The sequence below is a fragment of the Colletotrichum fioriniae genome, assembly GCF_027942845.1.
Source record: "Colletotrichum fioriniae strain IMI 355084 chromosome Unknown scaffold_10, whole genome shotgun sequence".
In the NCBI taxonomy this organism is placed as follows: domain Eukaryota; kingdom Fungi; phylum Ascomycota; class Sordariomycetes; order Glomerellales; family Glomerellaceae; genus Colletotrichum; species Colletotrichum fioriniae.
The window spans coordinates 1,127,514-1,143,355 of NW_027076846.1; the positions used below are offsets into that span (position 1 = coordinate 1,127,514).

The 15,842-nt window shown below is 56.2% G+C and overlaps 6 protein-coding genes across 6 annotated transcripts; 3 read left to right on the top strand and 3 right to left on the bottom strand.

Annotated features, from left to right (window-relative positions):
- Window positions 1-3,893: 3,893 nt before the first annotated feature.
- RPA49 (DNA-directed RNA polymerase I subunit rpa49) lies at window positions 3,894-5,341 on the top strand (the record flags this gene model as incomplete). Its single annotated transcript, XM_053189978.2, has 3 exons — window positions 3,894-4,029; window positions 4,095-4,420; window positions 4,478-5,341. 3 exons carry the CDS (start codon window positions 3,894-3,896, stop codon window positions 5,339-5,341), a joined length of 1,326 nt encoding a protein of 441 aa, XP_053052400.1.
- Window positions 5,342-6,113: 772 nt separating this feature from the next.
- On the top strand, window positions 6,114-6,984 carry ECI1 (dodecenoyl-CoA isomerase; the record flags this gene model as incomplete). Its single annotated transcript, XM_053189979.2, has 2 exons — window positions 6,114-6,310; window positions 6,576-6,984. 2 exons carry the CDS (start codon window positions 6,114-6,116, stop codon window positions 6,982-6,984), a joined length of 606 nt encoding a protein of 201 aa, XP_053052401.2.
- A 419-nt stretch (window positions 6,985-7,403) lies between these two features.
- Window positions 7,404-9,974, bottom strand: N0V96_008363 (uncharacterized protein; the record flags this gene model as incomplete). The annotated part of the gene is made up of 1 exon (XM_053189980.1): window positions 7,404-9,974. The coding sequence occupies one exon, from the start codon at window positions 9,972-9,974 to the stop codon at window positions 7,404-7,406; it is 2,571 nt and encodes an 856-aa protein (XP_053052402.1).
- Window positions 9,975-10,447: 473 nt separating this feature from the next.
- On the bottom strand, window positions 10,448-12,310 carry SAS10 (something about silencing protein 10; the record flags this gene model as incomplete). The annotated part of the gene is made up of 1 exon (XM_053189981.1): window positions 10,448-12,310. One exon carries the CDS (start codon window positions 12,308-12,310, stop codon window positions 10,448-10,450), a length of 1,863 nt encoding a protein of 620 aa, XP_053052403.1.
- Window positions 12,311-13,304: 994 nt separating this feature from the next.
- Window positions 13,305-14,354, top strand: TSC10 (3-dehydrosphinganine reductase; the record flags this gene model as incomplete). Its single annotated transcript, XM_053189982.1, has 2 exons — window positions 13,305-13,349; window positions 13,419-14,354. The coding sequence occupies 2 exons, from the start codon at window positions 13,305-13,307 to the stop codon at window positions 14,352-14,354; spliced, it is 981 nt and encodes a 326-aa protein (XP_053052404.1).
- A 361-nt stretch (window positions 14,355-14,715) lies between these two features.
- N0V96_008366 (uncharacterized protein) lies at window positions 14,716-15,436 on the bottom strand (the record flags this gene model as incomplete). The annotated part of the gene is made up of 3 exons (XM_065758304.1): window positions 14,716-14,820; window positions 14,970-15,290; window positions 15,374-15,436. The coding sequence occupies 3 exons, from the start codon at window positions 15,434-15,436 to the stop codon at window positions 14,716-14,718; spliced, it is 489 nt and encodes a 162-aa protein (XP_065613059.1).
- Window positions 15,437-15,842: the final 406 nt, after the last annotated feature.

Below are 15,842 nucleotides of genomic sequence, written 5' to 3' on the forward strand. Positions count from 1 at the left end.
CGGAGTCAATACGCGGAAATCAGGCGCACAAGTGTCTTGTGCCATAAATCCGGCATACCCTGGGGAAACCGGAAGGAAAGAAACATCCAAAGTCCGCTCGTCTTGCCCTGTCTATCTTGCCAAAAGTATAAATTCACCTATCCTTGGCGGCGCGAAGGGGAGGCTGATCGAGTCAAGGGGGGTTCGCCTGGGAGTGGTAGGTTGGTTTCTTTGACATGAACCTATCGCCCTCCCGTCATACCCCGCCGCCCGAGCAGAGTGATGGAATCATGGAGTTCTCTCGGTTTTCCTGATTTTCCTTCTCCCCCCCGCGGTAACTCGGACTCCACACCCCAATGAACCCTTGACGTGACCCAATCACAGCTTCCAGTGTCGAGCCGACCAGCGGCAAAGAACTTGTGCACTCAAGGGGAGGGGGTTTGGGAACTTTGACTTCACATCCAATCCCCCGGCAGATCTTGAGTTGGCTACCCTTACCTTGCCTAGCACATTGCTTGGTAAGGTACTAATGTACGAAACTAAGGTTGAGCAGTACCTAAGGTAAGCGGCCCGAGAACGAGCGCGACATGGACGGGATGCCAGATATAGTAGAACTGTTTGATTAGGGTCGCATTCCTTCTTGTTTTCACGCAGGCGAGATTTGTCAGAGATGGCTTTAGTTTCTTTTACCCCGACTATGCCGGCACTGAGTTGCATTACGTTGGTGCCCGACCCGAGGTTCTGGTACAGGAGTATGGACACCCACCCTTCCGCCCCCCGGGCGGGCCTGGCACTGCCCCCGGCGCAGCGCCGCCGGGCCCCTGCAGATCCCCCCCATCATCCGGATTCCGTCATCGGGAATCATGATCGGATCTCGGTTGTTTGCCATTTCGGGACACCCGCCCCGCGATGCGCCGCGATGCGGCGGCGCGGGAACTCCCCATTCGGCTTTCGGCTTTGATTTGGATCCTGACCTCACTGACAAGCTTTCTGGCACTAAACGCCTGATACCATCAAGGTTGACTTGCCGTGCCTTTTAAGTTATGGATAAATATAGTACGATGCCGAACCCTATAAGTGGGATGTTATTACTTTCTTAGGTAAGGTAAGGTGTGTTGTACATGGGGTTCTCGTTCGACGGAAGGGGGAAAGAAGATGACCTTGCACAAAATGTCGAACCTTGTTCGTTAGGAACTTTTGAGGCGGTCTAGATCATCCGGCCAATAATCATTTGCTTTTCTTTTAGCGACTCTGGCCAAGAAACACCATGATCAAAATCTCGGCAAAGAAAGTTGCTACTATCTTTGATTATTTCCCCAGACGCCATGGAGAGTAAAATCAAGCAAGTCAACGACCCAACTTGTGTTTTCCGCCAAGATGATTTGCGGTCGATGAGACCAGGCTTCAAGTAGAACACCGCCGAACCATTTCCTGTTAGCACGTGTATTTCGAATTTAGCCTATATCGACAGCTTGAACTAGCCTGAGCAGGTACCAGGATCTCTCAACAGTCTTTGAGTTGAATCAGAGCTGATGGAGGGGCGGCAGGTAAGTGGGTCGGTTGAGCAAGATGGTGCTGACGTCCAGATTCAATGACAGCAGGGGCCCTACAATTAATCTCAGACCCCACCCAAAGGCCACGAAAACAATGACGACGACGACGACGATGATGATGATGATGGTGGGACGCAAGAAGAGCCAGAAGAGCCCAAAGAGCAGGAGGAGTAACAAGGTCAAAGTAGGGACATTGTGGGAGAGTACATGGCACGTAGGAGGACCTACCTCAGACGCGGCGACTGGAGCGAAGCCGAGATGCGAAGGCTCGTGGATCTGCGCGAGCAGGACGTGAAATGACAGCCCATCAGCACGCATATGAAGATATCAGCACCTGCGTTGCGTTCAAAGTACCGGAGGTTGATGGGAAATGGCCCGCATGAGAGGGAGGTGAACGGTGACGAAGGCGTAGGTAGAGGCAGAGGGTGGGGTAGAGGCCAACCTGAAGGCAGCAGCAGAGGTTAATGTAGGTCAAGGTAAGACATTGGCAGTGAAGTTGACATACTCGTACGAAGTTTTGATTCTTGCTTTGTACAGAGAAGCAAAATGAGAACCCGAATTTGAGCTAGAAGATCGCGTCGCTTGAAAATTTCCCAGGCCACAAGAGGTAAGTTAAAGGTGATAGGCACCTTTCTGAGGTAGACTGTAGACCGTAGACTGCGGTAGGGGCCCGTCTCATTTTGTCCTTCCTTTTACTTGTAATGAAGCCAGAAAAGCTAGCTAGTAACACTCATAACCTGGTTTGATAAGGGAAGTGAAACAATCTTTGTGGGATCTTGTCTTTCTCTGCGCGCAAGTCATTTGAAGAGCGGATGCTGCCTCAAGCGCTGCCGAAACGCCTGGCTCCGGAGACAGTCCCACTTCGGACATGAGTGGAACCCGGCTGATCCGACTCGGTAGGTGCGTGAATGCCGGTATTGATTCGGTGCGGGGCAAGATGGGAGCAGAGGACGGGATGAACGGAGCAGAGGACCTGGAGTGGAGTGCCTGTCAATGAGCTTTGGGCGGGCAGAGGACCAGTGAGGTCACGCCAATTGAAGGTACCTTTCGTGCCTGCCGTGCCCTTGACTTTCCAACACTTTGGTGAGGGACGAGGAGCTTTAGGTGGGAGTGTGGGGTCTGTGTGGATTACATAATGCGGTAGTAGGGTTGGCTGCCCTACGGAGCTCAACCACTAAAACTTCCCCTCCAGGCGCGTGACAGTTGAAGGAAGGAAGTTTCATCACCAACATCTCTCACCAAGGAAGAGTAAGTACAGTGCCCCTCCCCTGCCCGCCACGCCCATCGCGATGTCGCGAGCGCCAATCCCGCAAGGAATTGGAGAGCTCCCGGCAAGCAATTGGCAGGGTTGCTTTTTACGCGCGATGCGAATGAATCACTAACATGGCACAGCTTCGTCATTCAAGATGAGAGCTAAGTGGAGAAAGAAGCGCGTGCGTCGTCTCAAGCGTAAGAGAAGAAAGATGAGGGCTCGCTCGTAAGTTCTACCAATCGATATCATTCATGCGCGGATCGTGGTCTGACAGCTCGACAGCAAATAAACAACTCGCCCCCCTTCCCTCGACCTGACCATCTTTTGAGATGACGGCAAACAACAACTCACGCGACTCGCAAACACGGATATGCCACAGCTAGAACTCATCACCAGCGACTCAGTCTGTCTCGGCTCGCTCGAGACTTCTACATTCACACTACGGATTGGAACTACGGGACTTGGGGTCATGATTTGAACGGCACGCATGTCTGGAGACGCGATGAGAATTCGACGAAGAATGGAAAACCCGACAATATGATCGGTCGAGATGACGATATGATGAGGATGCGGTGTTTATGGAACAAGGCCGCAGGAAGCATGATGTCTTGACGCAACGCGGATTTGGAACTGGGATCAGGACTTGCACGACAATTGAAAGGCAGATATTTGCTTCCTCACAAAATCAAAAAGTGAATTAAAAACTCCAAAACCAAAGATCTCATCTGAGTGAATGAACTGAGAAAGCATTCCTATGATCTTGTGCATCGTGATACCTCGATTGCAGCGTCTGCAAGCTCAACTGACCCAATTTCTTCAATTTCACCAGTTTTGAGTGCGACAACCGAGCTGTGACGTTTTGTCGACCCAGCTCGAGTGGGGTCGTCTGCAGTAGGCGCCTTCAGACGCTTGCCGCTAGGCTGCACACCGCCTGCCTCTTATGGATAAATTCACGCCGGTTTGCCGACTTTTTTTTTTTCCTTTCCCTCCACCTCAGTCTGTCTATGGCCTAGGACCCCTACAGAAAATATTTCCAGAGGCCGTCGCCATCCCACCAACGGCAGATCACCACCCGAGCCTAGCACAACCCTCAGATCACCGACGCAAACATGGCGGACGCGAGCGTACGAAAGAGAAAGCGCGACCTCGATGGTTCATCCAAGTCCAAGAAGAAGCAGGCCACCGAGCCTTCCACAGTTGTTGTTTCTTCCTTCCAGAGACCTCAGCTCTGCCCGCCAGTACTAGGTACGGATAATCTGCCCCCGTCAGCCTCTCAATTGCAGTCGCAGACGATCGCTAACATACCGCAGCTTCTTCTCCCGGTATTCGGTTAGCGAAGGGTGTGCAGTTCAACCCATACGTCAAGCAAGATGCCTCATCCGTCAAGCGACGATCAAAAACCCCCGCAGTGTTGCAAGATCTCGTTCTGCACTCCAACACCCACCAGACGATGGACTATACAGCGAGAGAGGACGGTACTAGCGACAGTCAGCAGGCCTTGAAGCACTACGTCGGCATATACGACCCCGAGACCGGCAAGCTTCAGGTGGTGGAGGCGAAGAAGATGGTGGTTCGTGGTGTGGCCAGGGCAAAGCATGCGTCAGAACAGGCCATGACAGCGCCGGCAGACTACCAGGTATGCCCAATTGCGCCACAAAAGGTCCCTTGCAAGACAACCACTAACGCCGAGCAGAGCTTTTACGATCTCAAGAAAGACCTTGGACAGACGTTTGGTACGAAGAAGGCCAAGAAGGCCATCGAGTCGGTCGCCCTCAACGCCATCGCCCCCGGCAAAACAAGAGACAGCGCGCCCGAGAAGCTCGACACGGCAGCAAAGGCGATTCTGCAAGAGATTGGCGGCGTCACCGCGACAATGGCATCGCGCGAGCAGCTGCAGGCCGTCGTCGACGAAGCCAAGCCCGTACCCAGGCCCAACCTCGAAGCCGAAGCGATCCAGGACGTCTACGACCCCGACGAGTTCATCGGACGCGAGATCCTGGCGGCGATCCCCGTCAAGGACTGGATCGACCCGGCCAAGAAGGGCGAGGAGATTCTCTGCTACTCTAGGCACGTGGCGGGCCGCGTCAAGAAAATTGCCGACTCGGGCAACGTTACCAAGATGCGCCTCTTGCGCTACTTTTACTTCCTCTTCACATTCTACACCATGGCGACGCCGGGCAAGCAGCGCGGCACGAAGCGCATACCGCCCCGGGATAAGCTCAAAGAGCGGATGGAGCCGGCGCCGCAGGTGGTCATCGAGCACATCCGGCGCAAGTTTTCCGACGGCGGCGAAATGCGCAAGTTCCACATGGACCTGCTCATCACACACTGCTGCGCGGTCGCGTGCATCATTGACAACTTTGAGGTGGAGACGTCCAAGCTGCGCGAGGACCTGCGCCTCGACCAGAAGGACATGAATAACTACTTTTTCGAGATTGGCGCCAAGGTCAGGCAGGGTGCCTCCAAGGAGAAGGGCGTCAAGGCCCCGCACGTGGCCAAGCTCGCGCTGCCGCTCAACTTCCCCAAGCTCCGATCTGTTGCGCCGAAACGCCGTTAGGGTGGTGAAGCGGGCGACGGCGACGAGCCGAGGACGTCGGAGAGGAGGCGGCTTCGCGAGGCGATTAGGGTCAGATCGGTTTGACTGTTTGCAGACGCATATGAAGCGGCTCGCCGGCGCATGTCTATATGGCATTATGGTGAGGTTTAGGAGGGGCTTATTCCTCACTTTTGAGGTGTCCGGAGGCGGATGCCAGGGAACATTTACAAAGAACGATGGGTGTCTGCTGCTGCTGCTGACACTCATGATGATACACATACCTACCTTACGTACGCGATACTTTTGTAGTAGACGAGCGTATAATCACAAAACGCTACGCTGCATAGGGGCCGGAGTCTAAAATTTTGAATTACAAACAACAACTGTGACATTGAACTTGATATGAACCTAATCCATTGAGAGCTGTATACTTAATCATCAATGTGTTGATGTTGGGTGCAATGGACAAGGAGTGCTAGCACCCCGCAATGCCACCCCGACCTGCCGAGGCATCTCGGTGCAGTGTGGGGTCCGGGGTACCTTAGCCAGGACCTTCCCACCCTGGCCCAGTGGCCAACTCGACGTTTGATAAACCCAACGACCTGCCACCCCCCTAGCTCACCTTACCTTACCTTACCTAGATTAAAGATTCTCAAGTGACACTCTCAACAACATCTCATTACTTCAAGTCCATAACCACAACATAGAACCATCACCAATTGCTTCGAGAGGAGGACACATATAAACAAGACAACCTTAGCTACACAGACACATCACATCACATCACATCACAATGGCAAGCCCCGAGGACTCCGTCATCTCCCTCGAGTACCGCGGCCGCGTCGCGCTGCTCACAATCGACAACGATCGCAAGCTCAACGCCCTCGCGCAGCCGCAGTACTACGACCTCGCCCAGAAGCTCCGCGAGATTGCCCTGCACGACGAGGTTTTCGTCACCGTCCTCACGGCCAAGGGACGCTACTTTTCTGCGTGAGTCTGACATTATTCTTCTTACTGTGGTGCTGCCCCTTTGAATAAGCCATGGTGAATTGGGACCTCGGCTTAATCTCATACCGCGGCTGCGAACCCCCCAACAACTCTCATGAGAAAAACTTCAAAGCTGTTCAACCAGCCCATTCCCACCTTTAAGCCCAGCGCATCGCATCAACTGGAGGAGAAGGATAGATTACACCAGTCTACAAACCTAATCGAACAAGAATGAAAAACGAATACTAACACAACCAACCCCCCACAGCGGCGCCGACGTAAGCATCGCCCGCGCCTCCCCTTCAGGCCCAGAAGCCCACAAACACTGGCTCCAATCCTTTGTCGCCTTCAACCTGAACATCACCCAAGCCTTCTACACCCACCCCAAAATCCTCGTCGTCGGTCTCAACGGGCCCGTCATAGGCCTCTCCGCCGCCCTGGTGTCCTTTGCCGACTTCATCTACGCCACACCCTCCACCTTCCTCCTCACGCCCTTTTCATCTCTCGGTCTCGTAGCCGAAGGCGGCGCCTCCCGCGCGCTGGTGCAGAGGCTGGGCATCTCCAAGGCCAACGAGGCGCTGATTATGAGTAAGCGGATTTCGGCAGAGGAACTGCTGCATACCGGGTATGTGAATAAGGTGTTTGAGACGGACAAGGGGGGAGGATGCGAAGTTTAGGGAGTTGGTCCTGAAAGAGGTTGATGAGAGATTGGGGGAGCATTTGATTGGGGATAGTTTGACGGGCATTAAGGCGTTGATTCGAAGACCGGATATGGATGCGATGGATAAGCAGAATTCGCAGGAGGTGTTTGCTGGGTTGGAGAGGTTTATGAGGGGGATTCCGCAGGAGGAGTTTAGGAAAATTGCGAGCGGTGAGAAGAGGCATAAGTTGTGAGGTGGGGGGTGGGCATAGAGTGTTAGCTTGAGGGTGCGATGAATGTCACCGAGATGTATAGATCGTCTGAAGAGAGAAAAGATATAGTACATTCGTCTTGATCATTGTCAAAGATCACTTTTCACATTTCGCTACGTGATGGGAGTGCGTCTACGCTCTATTCGTGGGGGGGGGGGGGGTATCTATATACAAATTCTCACATTCACAAGAGACCAAAAAGCAGGCTCGTCTTCTTGTGGTACTCCTGCGACGACTTGCCTATCCGCTGGCGCGCCCCGTCGCTGTCTAAGCCCGTGTGTTTGAAGATCGTTCCCTCCAGGCTCACCAGGTCGTTGTTGTTTTGGCTTGCCGTGGGGGTATCGAGGTAGCAGCGGAGGAAGGACACGTCGTAGAGCCATTGGATGAGGAGGTCGCGGCGCTGCTGGGCGAGGCCGTCGTCCACCTTTGCCGGTGCCTTTGCTGCGGGTTCGGTGGTCTCTGGTTCCTGGTTTGATGCTCCTTCCTCCTTCTCCTTTGTGTCTTCCCCGTTTGTTTCTTCTGGCTTTTCTTCGCCGGTAGCGTCTTCCTGCTTCTCTGCGTCAGATGCCTCGGCCTCCTTGTCATCACCATTCTCCTCTGCCGAGTCTTTGGCACCATCGTCAGGCTTCGCATCAGACGCATCCCCGGTGACATCCTCCGCGAGGTGCGCCTCCAAGGCTTCGAGCCACATCTCGCCCAGCTGCGTCCCGAGATGCCGCTTAATCACGCCCACGGCCACCGCGCTCCAGAGATCCATACCCGCATCGCCCATCTCCGTTGACACGTCCCGCAGGAACTGGAATACCCTAGGCGAGGGCTGCGTAGGCAACTCGGGGCTCCCCTCCCACAGCGGCCGCCCAACAACAGTCTTTTGCGTGAGCGCCCTGCCCTTGAATGTTTCTAACGGTTGCGTGGCCACGGTGGTAGCTAGCCGTTCGTGCAGCGACGGGACAACCTCCAGCCCGAACCGCTTCACGGCATCGAGCTTCGGCAGGCCCTCACGCACATCGCGTAGGATGCGGAGGAGGTACATGGCCACCCTGCCGCTATTCTGCGCAGCCTCCCTAGACCGCCAGAGACCCGCCAGCTTCTCGTCCAGGTCCGCAAAGGCCTTGACCAGCGTCGCGTCGAGTTTCTCGTGCAGCATCCGCGGGTCCTCTCTGCTGAGCAACTGCTGCCTCGCCTCGATCGTCTCTTCGTCCTCGATTTCGTCAATGTCGTTGTCCCACCGCTGTCGCTTGAGCTGCTCCACCACCTCGCCCACCTCGTCAATGATGTGCCGCCACGACTGGAACCCGCTGACGGCCTTGGACACGGCGTCGTTGCGGCCGTGCAGCCGCGCGACGAGCTCCTGGAGGAAGTGGTCGGCGCCGTGGATCAGGTCTATGTCGAATCCGCGCACGTTCCACAAATCGACCCCTTCGTCCGTCACGCCGTCCTGCCACGAATTCAGCGTCGCCGAGACCTCGGACCCGACGAGGTGGAGCTTGTTGACTTTTGTCTCGACGACGCGGAGCATGTGCCCGTTGACGGCGCCGCGCAGCTCGTCGAGCATCTCTGAGGGATCGAATCCGCGCGCCTTGCCGCCCTCGCGTATCCAGAGCTGCAGCACGCTCGTCCGCAGCTCCGTGATGGCCTTGAACTCCGTCATCCGCTCCATCGTCTTCCTGAGCCCGTCGACGAGGACCTCGCCGCCCCGCTTCGCCCAGCTGAAGAGCATGTCGCGCGCCTGCGGGCCGTCGAGGTCGTCGTGCCGCACAAAGGGCGTGAAGAACTGAATCTCCTCGCCGCACCACCGCTCGTAGATGTCGAGGCGCAGGCACTCGACCGTCTTGAGTGTCGCGTCCGCCAGCAAGGGGCTCTTTTTGAGATTCGACAGCGCGTCGGAGAGCTTGAAGGGCACCAGGGCCTGCACGTCGAGCAGCGTCTTGGTGTACAGCGTCAGGCTCTTGAGCACGTCCGCTGTGCTCCTCTGCCGCTCCTTGTTGTCTTCGACGTCGAAGGCCAGGGCCATGGCGGCGCCCCGGACGCGCAGGAAGTGGTTGACGACGTCGCGCGCGCCGGAGCTGGTGGCCAGGCTGTACGCGCAGAGCGCCTTGAGGACGTCCTGCTGCTTGGCGGACTCGCCCGTCCGCTCCAGCAAGGTTTCGATATTCCGCAACAGTCTTCTCCTCAGCCCGCCTAGGCTCTTCTTCGCGGTTTCGACCGTGTGTCCGACGTCACTCTCCAGAAGCAGCGCCCCCTTCTCCGCCTCTAGGCTCTTCACCAGAAGCCGGCTCAGCACCAGCACCTTGCTGGCAAGCACGACCCTATCACCCTTGCTCAGATCCTGGCTCCCGACACCAGCGGCCCCAGAACCCCGAAGCACACGTCCTACAACGAGCCCACACGCCTCGAGCAGCCTCGCCCTGGCAGCCACGCCGATAGCCCCGCCGCTGCCGCCCAGCTCCCTCGCGCTCCGCTCGAACCCGCCCAGGCCCGTCACCTTCTTCCCGACAACGCCGCGGCCGCAACGCCCGCCCATACCGCCGAGGACGTTCTGCACGGCGTCGTTGTCCTTGCGCATCTGGACGATGGTGTCGGCGGTGCCGAGGAGGTCGCGGTAGGAGCTGCCGACCTGTGTGCGCAGGCGGCTCGCCTTTTCGTCGATTTCTACATGGAGGGCTCTGTGGATGCCACGGATCTGTAGGAGGGTGTAGTTCGAGGAGAAGACTTGGGCGGAGGAGGTGAGGGTTGAAAGGTCGGGGGTCGCCATTTTGGTGGTGGTTGCTTTTCGACGATGATTGAGGATGGAGTGAGGTAGGTAGGTTCGTTATCGGTGGGTCGTCGGACTCATTGAGGTTTCTTCGTTTGCGGGTCTTCCTTCTGCTGTGTTTCGATATGCGTGAGGCTTTTGCGCTGATCTTGCGCCTACCTTTTGGGTGGCAATTGTAGATGTGTAGTTGAAAGCTGGAGCTTGGTGTTGAAGCTGTGCTGGCCACATGGAGTGGAATTTGGTGGGGCCAGCTTTCTCGAGCTTTGGGACCCTGCAATTTACCCCAGCTAACAAATCTCACTTGCACTGCCAGTCCCCCCTCCCTCACATTACAACACTCCTAACCATATGTCAATGTAAATGGATAGATAGTCTACGTAATTGAGAGTACATCATCAGAAAAGAAACGCTTCAATTTTGAGAACTTTTGAATTCCATTTGTATTACGTGAGGGCACCGACGACAATGTAACTCTACAATTTTCTCGCCCTGACAATGCCCGTCGTGATACCAGACATCTCACCACCGTAGCCGCCCTTGGGCTCGCCTCCCTTGTACACGGCCTTCATACTCCTCAACTTCTTCTGCTTCTCCTCGTACTTCATCCTCTTCTTGACGCGCGGGTTGCGGTTCTCCTTCTTGCGCTTCGGCGTCAGGCCCTTGTTCTTTTCAATCGCGTACGTAATCTTGCGCTTGCCGTCCTCCCCGACAATCTCCTGCTCCACGATGCGGTCTGCCTTGCTGGCCGCCGCCAGCGCCGCGCTGTACGCCGCCTTGTCTGCCTTCTTCTTCTTGGAGGAGGCGGCCACCATATCGTAGTACTCGTCGTCCCCTTCCTCTCGCAGCGCCGCCGCCGTCTTGCCCTCGTCGTCGCTGTCGCCGTCGCCGAGATCGGCACCGAATTTCTGGCCGCGGGACTCGGCTTCGCGGTTGAGGCGGGCCTGGCGGTCGCGGAGACGCTCGCGGTAAGGGATATCCGCGTCGCCACCGGCCGCGGCGCCGGCGTCGGCGCGCTTGTTGGCCTTTTGGACGATTTGCGAGGTGTAGAAGCGCAAACTCTTCTTGCGGGCGGCCTTGTCCGCGGCCGTCCGGGCGTCCAGGGCCTCCTCCTCGCCAAAGTCGGAGTTGTCGCCCTCCTCTGTAGCCTTGGCAGCCTTCTTGGTCTTCTTGCTGCTCTTCTTGGACTGCTTGAGAAGGTCGTCGAGGTCGGCGAGCGACTCCTCGATGGCGGCGGCCTTCTTCTGCGCCTGCTTGTTCTTGGATTTGGCCGCCTTCTCGAGTCTCCGCTGTCTCCTGATCTCTTCTCTCGCCGCGGCGAAGGCATCTTCGTCCGCGTCGTCGGCAGCCACGGCGCTGATGTCCTCCTCGGCGGAGGAGACCTCCATCGAGTCGTCGGGCCGTACCGGCGCGGCGTTCTTGACCTGCTGCCACGCGTCGCGGCACTCCAGCAGCGTCTCCATGACGTCGTGGTCGCGGAGTTCGGCGGGGTCGAGCGTCTTTTGGGCCGTTGACCCGTCGCGTGCCGGTGATGTGAGGATGGCGAAGTAACTTGCTAGTGCGGCGACGTAGCAGCCGAGGATCCAGTACTTTACGGCCTCGAGCGATTGACTCGACTTGCCGTGGGCGTCTTTCTGCAGGATGACCAGTTGCGGTTGCAAAGTCTGGAATTCGTTCACGAGGTGCTCGAACTCGGGGTATCTGCTCTGGAGGATCTTTGTGCGCTGTTCAGGACCCATGTCGTCAGTGATCTCAACGTCCTTGAGAACCTCTGTGACAACATCCTGGTCCTCTTCGTCCTCCTCGGCGGCTGCCAGCCATTCGCCCTCGTCGAACAGGAAATCCTCCTCGGACATCTTGGCCAGCTTCTTCTGCTGCAGGCGCTTGGCCTCGGCCTCCTCTTCGAGCGCATCGGCTTCGGTCTCGATTTGGTCGGCATTGTAGTACTCCTTCTTTGAGGAACCCCACCAATTCGGATCGTTCTCGTCCTCCGCGCCTTCGCCTTCTTCCTCAACCTCCTCGTCGGCCGCAGCAGCCTTGCCCTTCTTGGACTTCCGGGCGGGCTTCTTGGCCTCCTCGTCGGAATCGTCGCCGTCATCGAGATCCAAGATTTCCTCGTCCGACTGTTCCAGGAACTTATCCTCCTCGTCGGCCTTCCTTCTCCTCTTGGACTTGGGACCCTCGTCGAACATGATCTTGTCGCGGTTCAGGAAGTACTCGTCTTCTGAATCGGCGACATCTTCGTAGCTGGTGATGGGGCCCAGACGGGCATCGGCGGGGTCGAAGTCCTTGGGACCGGTGCGCTCATTTTGGCCAGAGGCCTTTCTCTTCTTCGCCATCTTGACCGACTGATTTGACCAAACAGATCTTGGGACCGAAGTGTAGGGTGGAAGGGTTGGAGCGAAAGTTGAATTCGATGGTGAGAATCGGGGGGCGGGATCTCTTTGCTGCACTTTGACGACTACGAAAAATGTTCTTGCGTCCGTCAAACGCAGAACTTTTTAGTGGAGATGGATTGGCAGGGATGTTTTTTCATTGGTCTTGAGCCTCGACTTAACGGTGGGGTCCACACTCAGTCGTCCGTGGTCAAATCGGTCCAAGTCAACAACATGTCACTCACTCAACTATCGCCATCTCGAGCTCATTATTTGCTCTGTTCAGTTGAGAAATTGAGATCAGTTTCTCAAAAAAAACTCCGAGATGGAAAATTCTCTCAGATAACATAAGAATCTGAACACAAGCTGGCCAGTTGAGATATGAAGGATCTAAGACTACTTGACAGTTACACACTTGGTACTTTTCTAGCGGCGCAAGCTGGGTCAACATGCTAAGTTGATAAGGAGCCGTTCAACCTGGGTGTCTTATTGAGCTGCAGAAATATACAATATGTGAAAATGATATTGACCTCACTAAGCTTTTGAAAATGTTAACACTGCTGTAAATCAAGGTCAAAATCATAAGGACTAACCCAAGCTGGCCAACCTGTCGTACCATCTCATCTAGACGGGCGGCGTCAGCAGCCACTTGAAGGTACAATTTACCCCACCAGGAACGGCAGGGACCTGGATCCTAATGGCTGCACGTACCCAAGCACCTCACTGGACCGTGTCTATGAATACCTTAGGGGAGCACGGGAGCTACTCCAACTACAACGCCTCGTGCGTCTCGAGCAATTCATCGCCGACAAAGCCGGAACATAAAATCACGACGGCTCTCCCCCCTTTCCAATCGCCCTCTGTCGTCTTCTCTCCCAAATCGAGAGGTATGGAATACGCGTCGCAAGCTCTCTGGATCGCCTTGTCCGCCCTCGCAGCAGCCCTTCTCGCATCCGCAATGGGTCTGTTCAACTGGAAGAATCACATGCCCGTCGATGGCAAGGTAAGCTCAACTCCTTGAACTCCCCTTTTTTTTATTCACACACGCATACTCACCCGCACTCTTCTCCAGACCGTTCTCTTGACCGGCGCCTCCGAGGGCATGGGTCGCAGCGTTGCTCTCCAACTCGCCGCAAAGGGCGCAAACCTCATCCTCATCGCCCGCAACGCCGCCCGCCTCCAAGAGCTCCTCGCCGAGTGCAAAGCCGCCGCCAAGAACCCGTCCACCCAGCGCTTCACCTACATCACCGCCGACATCACAAAGGAGGACTACGCCACGCCCCTCCTCGCCGAGGCCACGACCTGGAACGGCGGCCGCAGCCCGGACGTCGTCTGGTGCATCGCCGGCATGGCCTCCACCGGCTTCTTCACTGAGGTGCCCTTCTCTGAGACCCGCAGGAACATGGACGTCAACTTTTACGGCACCGCCGAGATGGCCCACGCCATCCTTCGCGTCTGGCTCGCCCCCGAGGCCCCCGTCGAGGCCGAGCCGCGCCACCTTATCATGACCACCAGCGTCGTCGCCTTCTTCACCGTCGCCGGGTACGCCCCCTACGCCGGCTCCAAGTGGGCCATCCGCGGCTTGGCCGACACCCTCTCGCAGGAAGTCGAGCTCTACCCGCAAAATGTCAAGGTCCACGTCGTCTTCCCGGGGACCATCACGAGCCCTGGCCTGGAGAAGGAGAACTTGACCAAGCCCCAGATCACGCACCAGCTCGAGGAGCTCGACCCCGTCCAGTCGCCCGACGAGGTTGCTAGGGCCGCCATCAAGGGACTCGAGCGCGGGGACTACTTTGTCACGGTGGCGTGGCTGGGTAGCTTGATGCGGTGGAGCGGCCTCGGCGGTTCCCTGCGCAACAACTGGGTTGTCGACACGCTGGGCATCTGCCTCTCGTCCCTGGTCTGGATCTTTATCCTGCCCGATATGTTGAGGCAAATTAGGAACTACGGCAAGAAGCATGGGCATCCTGCGACGTATGCCAAACCCCAGCCGAAACCGAGTTCATGAGAGCTGGACTTTTGAGCTTAAGAAAAATGAAAGATAATTGATACCCCATAATGTTTATTATTGACAACTCCAGTGCCACAATTCTGAAGTTGCCATGTTTCCCGAGCACTCTACAACACAAGATCGATGATTGACCATAGGCTATAATTGAGGGTGACTTGGCCCTTTTCACACACCAGTCCCTTTCGGTGGCTGATCAATGTGCCCATTAAATACTTGCGATAAGTGCGTCTCTGTCCTGGCAGCCAACGGCTGCAAAGTTGCGAGCAAGTCCTTGTAGTCTTTTGTCTCCAACTGAGACTTGAGGTGCTCTAGAGTCTTTGCACTACATGTGGCGAGAAGCGAAGCAGGTGTCAGCAAGCTACAACGTGTATCCCAGTGTCGTATGGTAGGGAGGGAGCGAGGAGGCCTCAGATGTGTCGTTCGCACCGAATTCACGTACCGTAACCACAATGTCACCAAACTCCTATCCATAACCTCCCTCAAAACAGCACAACTCTGCAACCCCCCCTCCCCAACCACCCTCTCCCTCTGCGCTTTCGCAAACCACTCCAGAATCCTCACAACCTCCTCCCTTTCCCCCTCCTCAGCCGCCCAAAAATGAACAACAGCAACCGCGCTATCACGAGAGTCCTTCCCAGAGTCATCATCCCGCTTCAACCAGCCGCCAGCCATATCATAGTGATGCAGATCGTAATCCGGGCTGCCGATGCCCTGAACGGTCTTTAGCAGCTTCTGCTCGTCCGCGAGGCGCATCTCGCGCTTGAAGACGTCGGTTGATGTGTGGCCGAGGAAGAAGCCCGCCGGGTGGGTGTACCCTTCGAGGCCCCAGAGGGTGTCTGGGGAGGAGGCGGAGAGGTCGTGGCCCCAGTAGTAGCTGTTTCCTAGGGGTTCGGTTGCGGAGACGGCGCAGAGGGCTACGAGTCTTTCTTTCCACTGAGGGGGTTAGCCGTGTGTAGGTGCGTGAGAGTGCTGTGAAGGCTTCGAGAATTCAACTTGATGGGCTGCAGGTTTCTTACCTTTTCCAGGGAGCCATCTGACCCGACGACACGGGCGACTACGAAGAACAACGGGCACGACATGCTGGCTCAAAGGTTTCAAAGTGTAAGATCAGTACAAGATAGCGCAATGAGTACGTTTCTGTCTCAAGACAGGCCTCGCCATGTAGACCACGGCTTGCTTCACATATTAAAGAACAATATTGCTGATACTCCCAGGGTTCCTACACGAGCTACTCATTCGGACGGTGAGTCTCAAGGTCCAACGAGTGCGGGGAGAGCTCTAGGAGTTGTCACTGCCTTGGCCTTACCCCGCGGCTCGGCATGATTATCTCCAACAGCGTAGCCAAAAGAATCAGTCCGTCCGGTGGCCCAAGATATGGACGACCTGGCCAAACGGGCCCATTGAAGATATTCTCGGTTGCACTGTCAAATAGACTTCTGGAAATAGGTGGGGAGAAAATGGCGGGAATGTTCTCCCGGTCTGGGC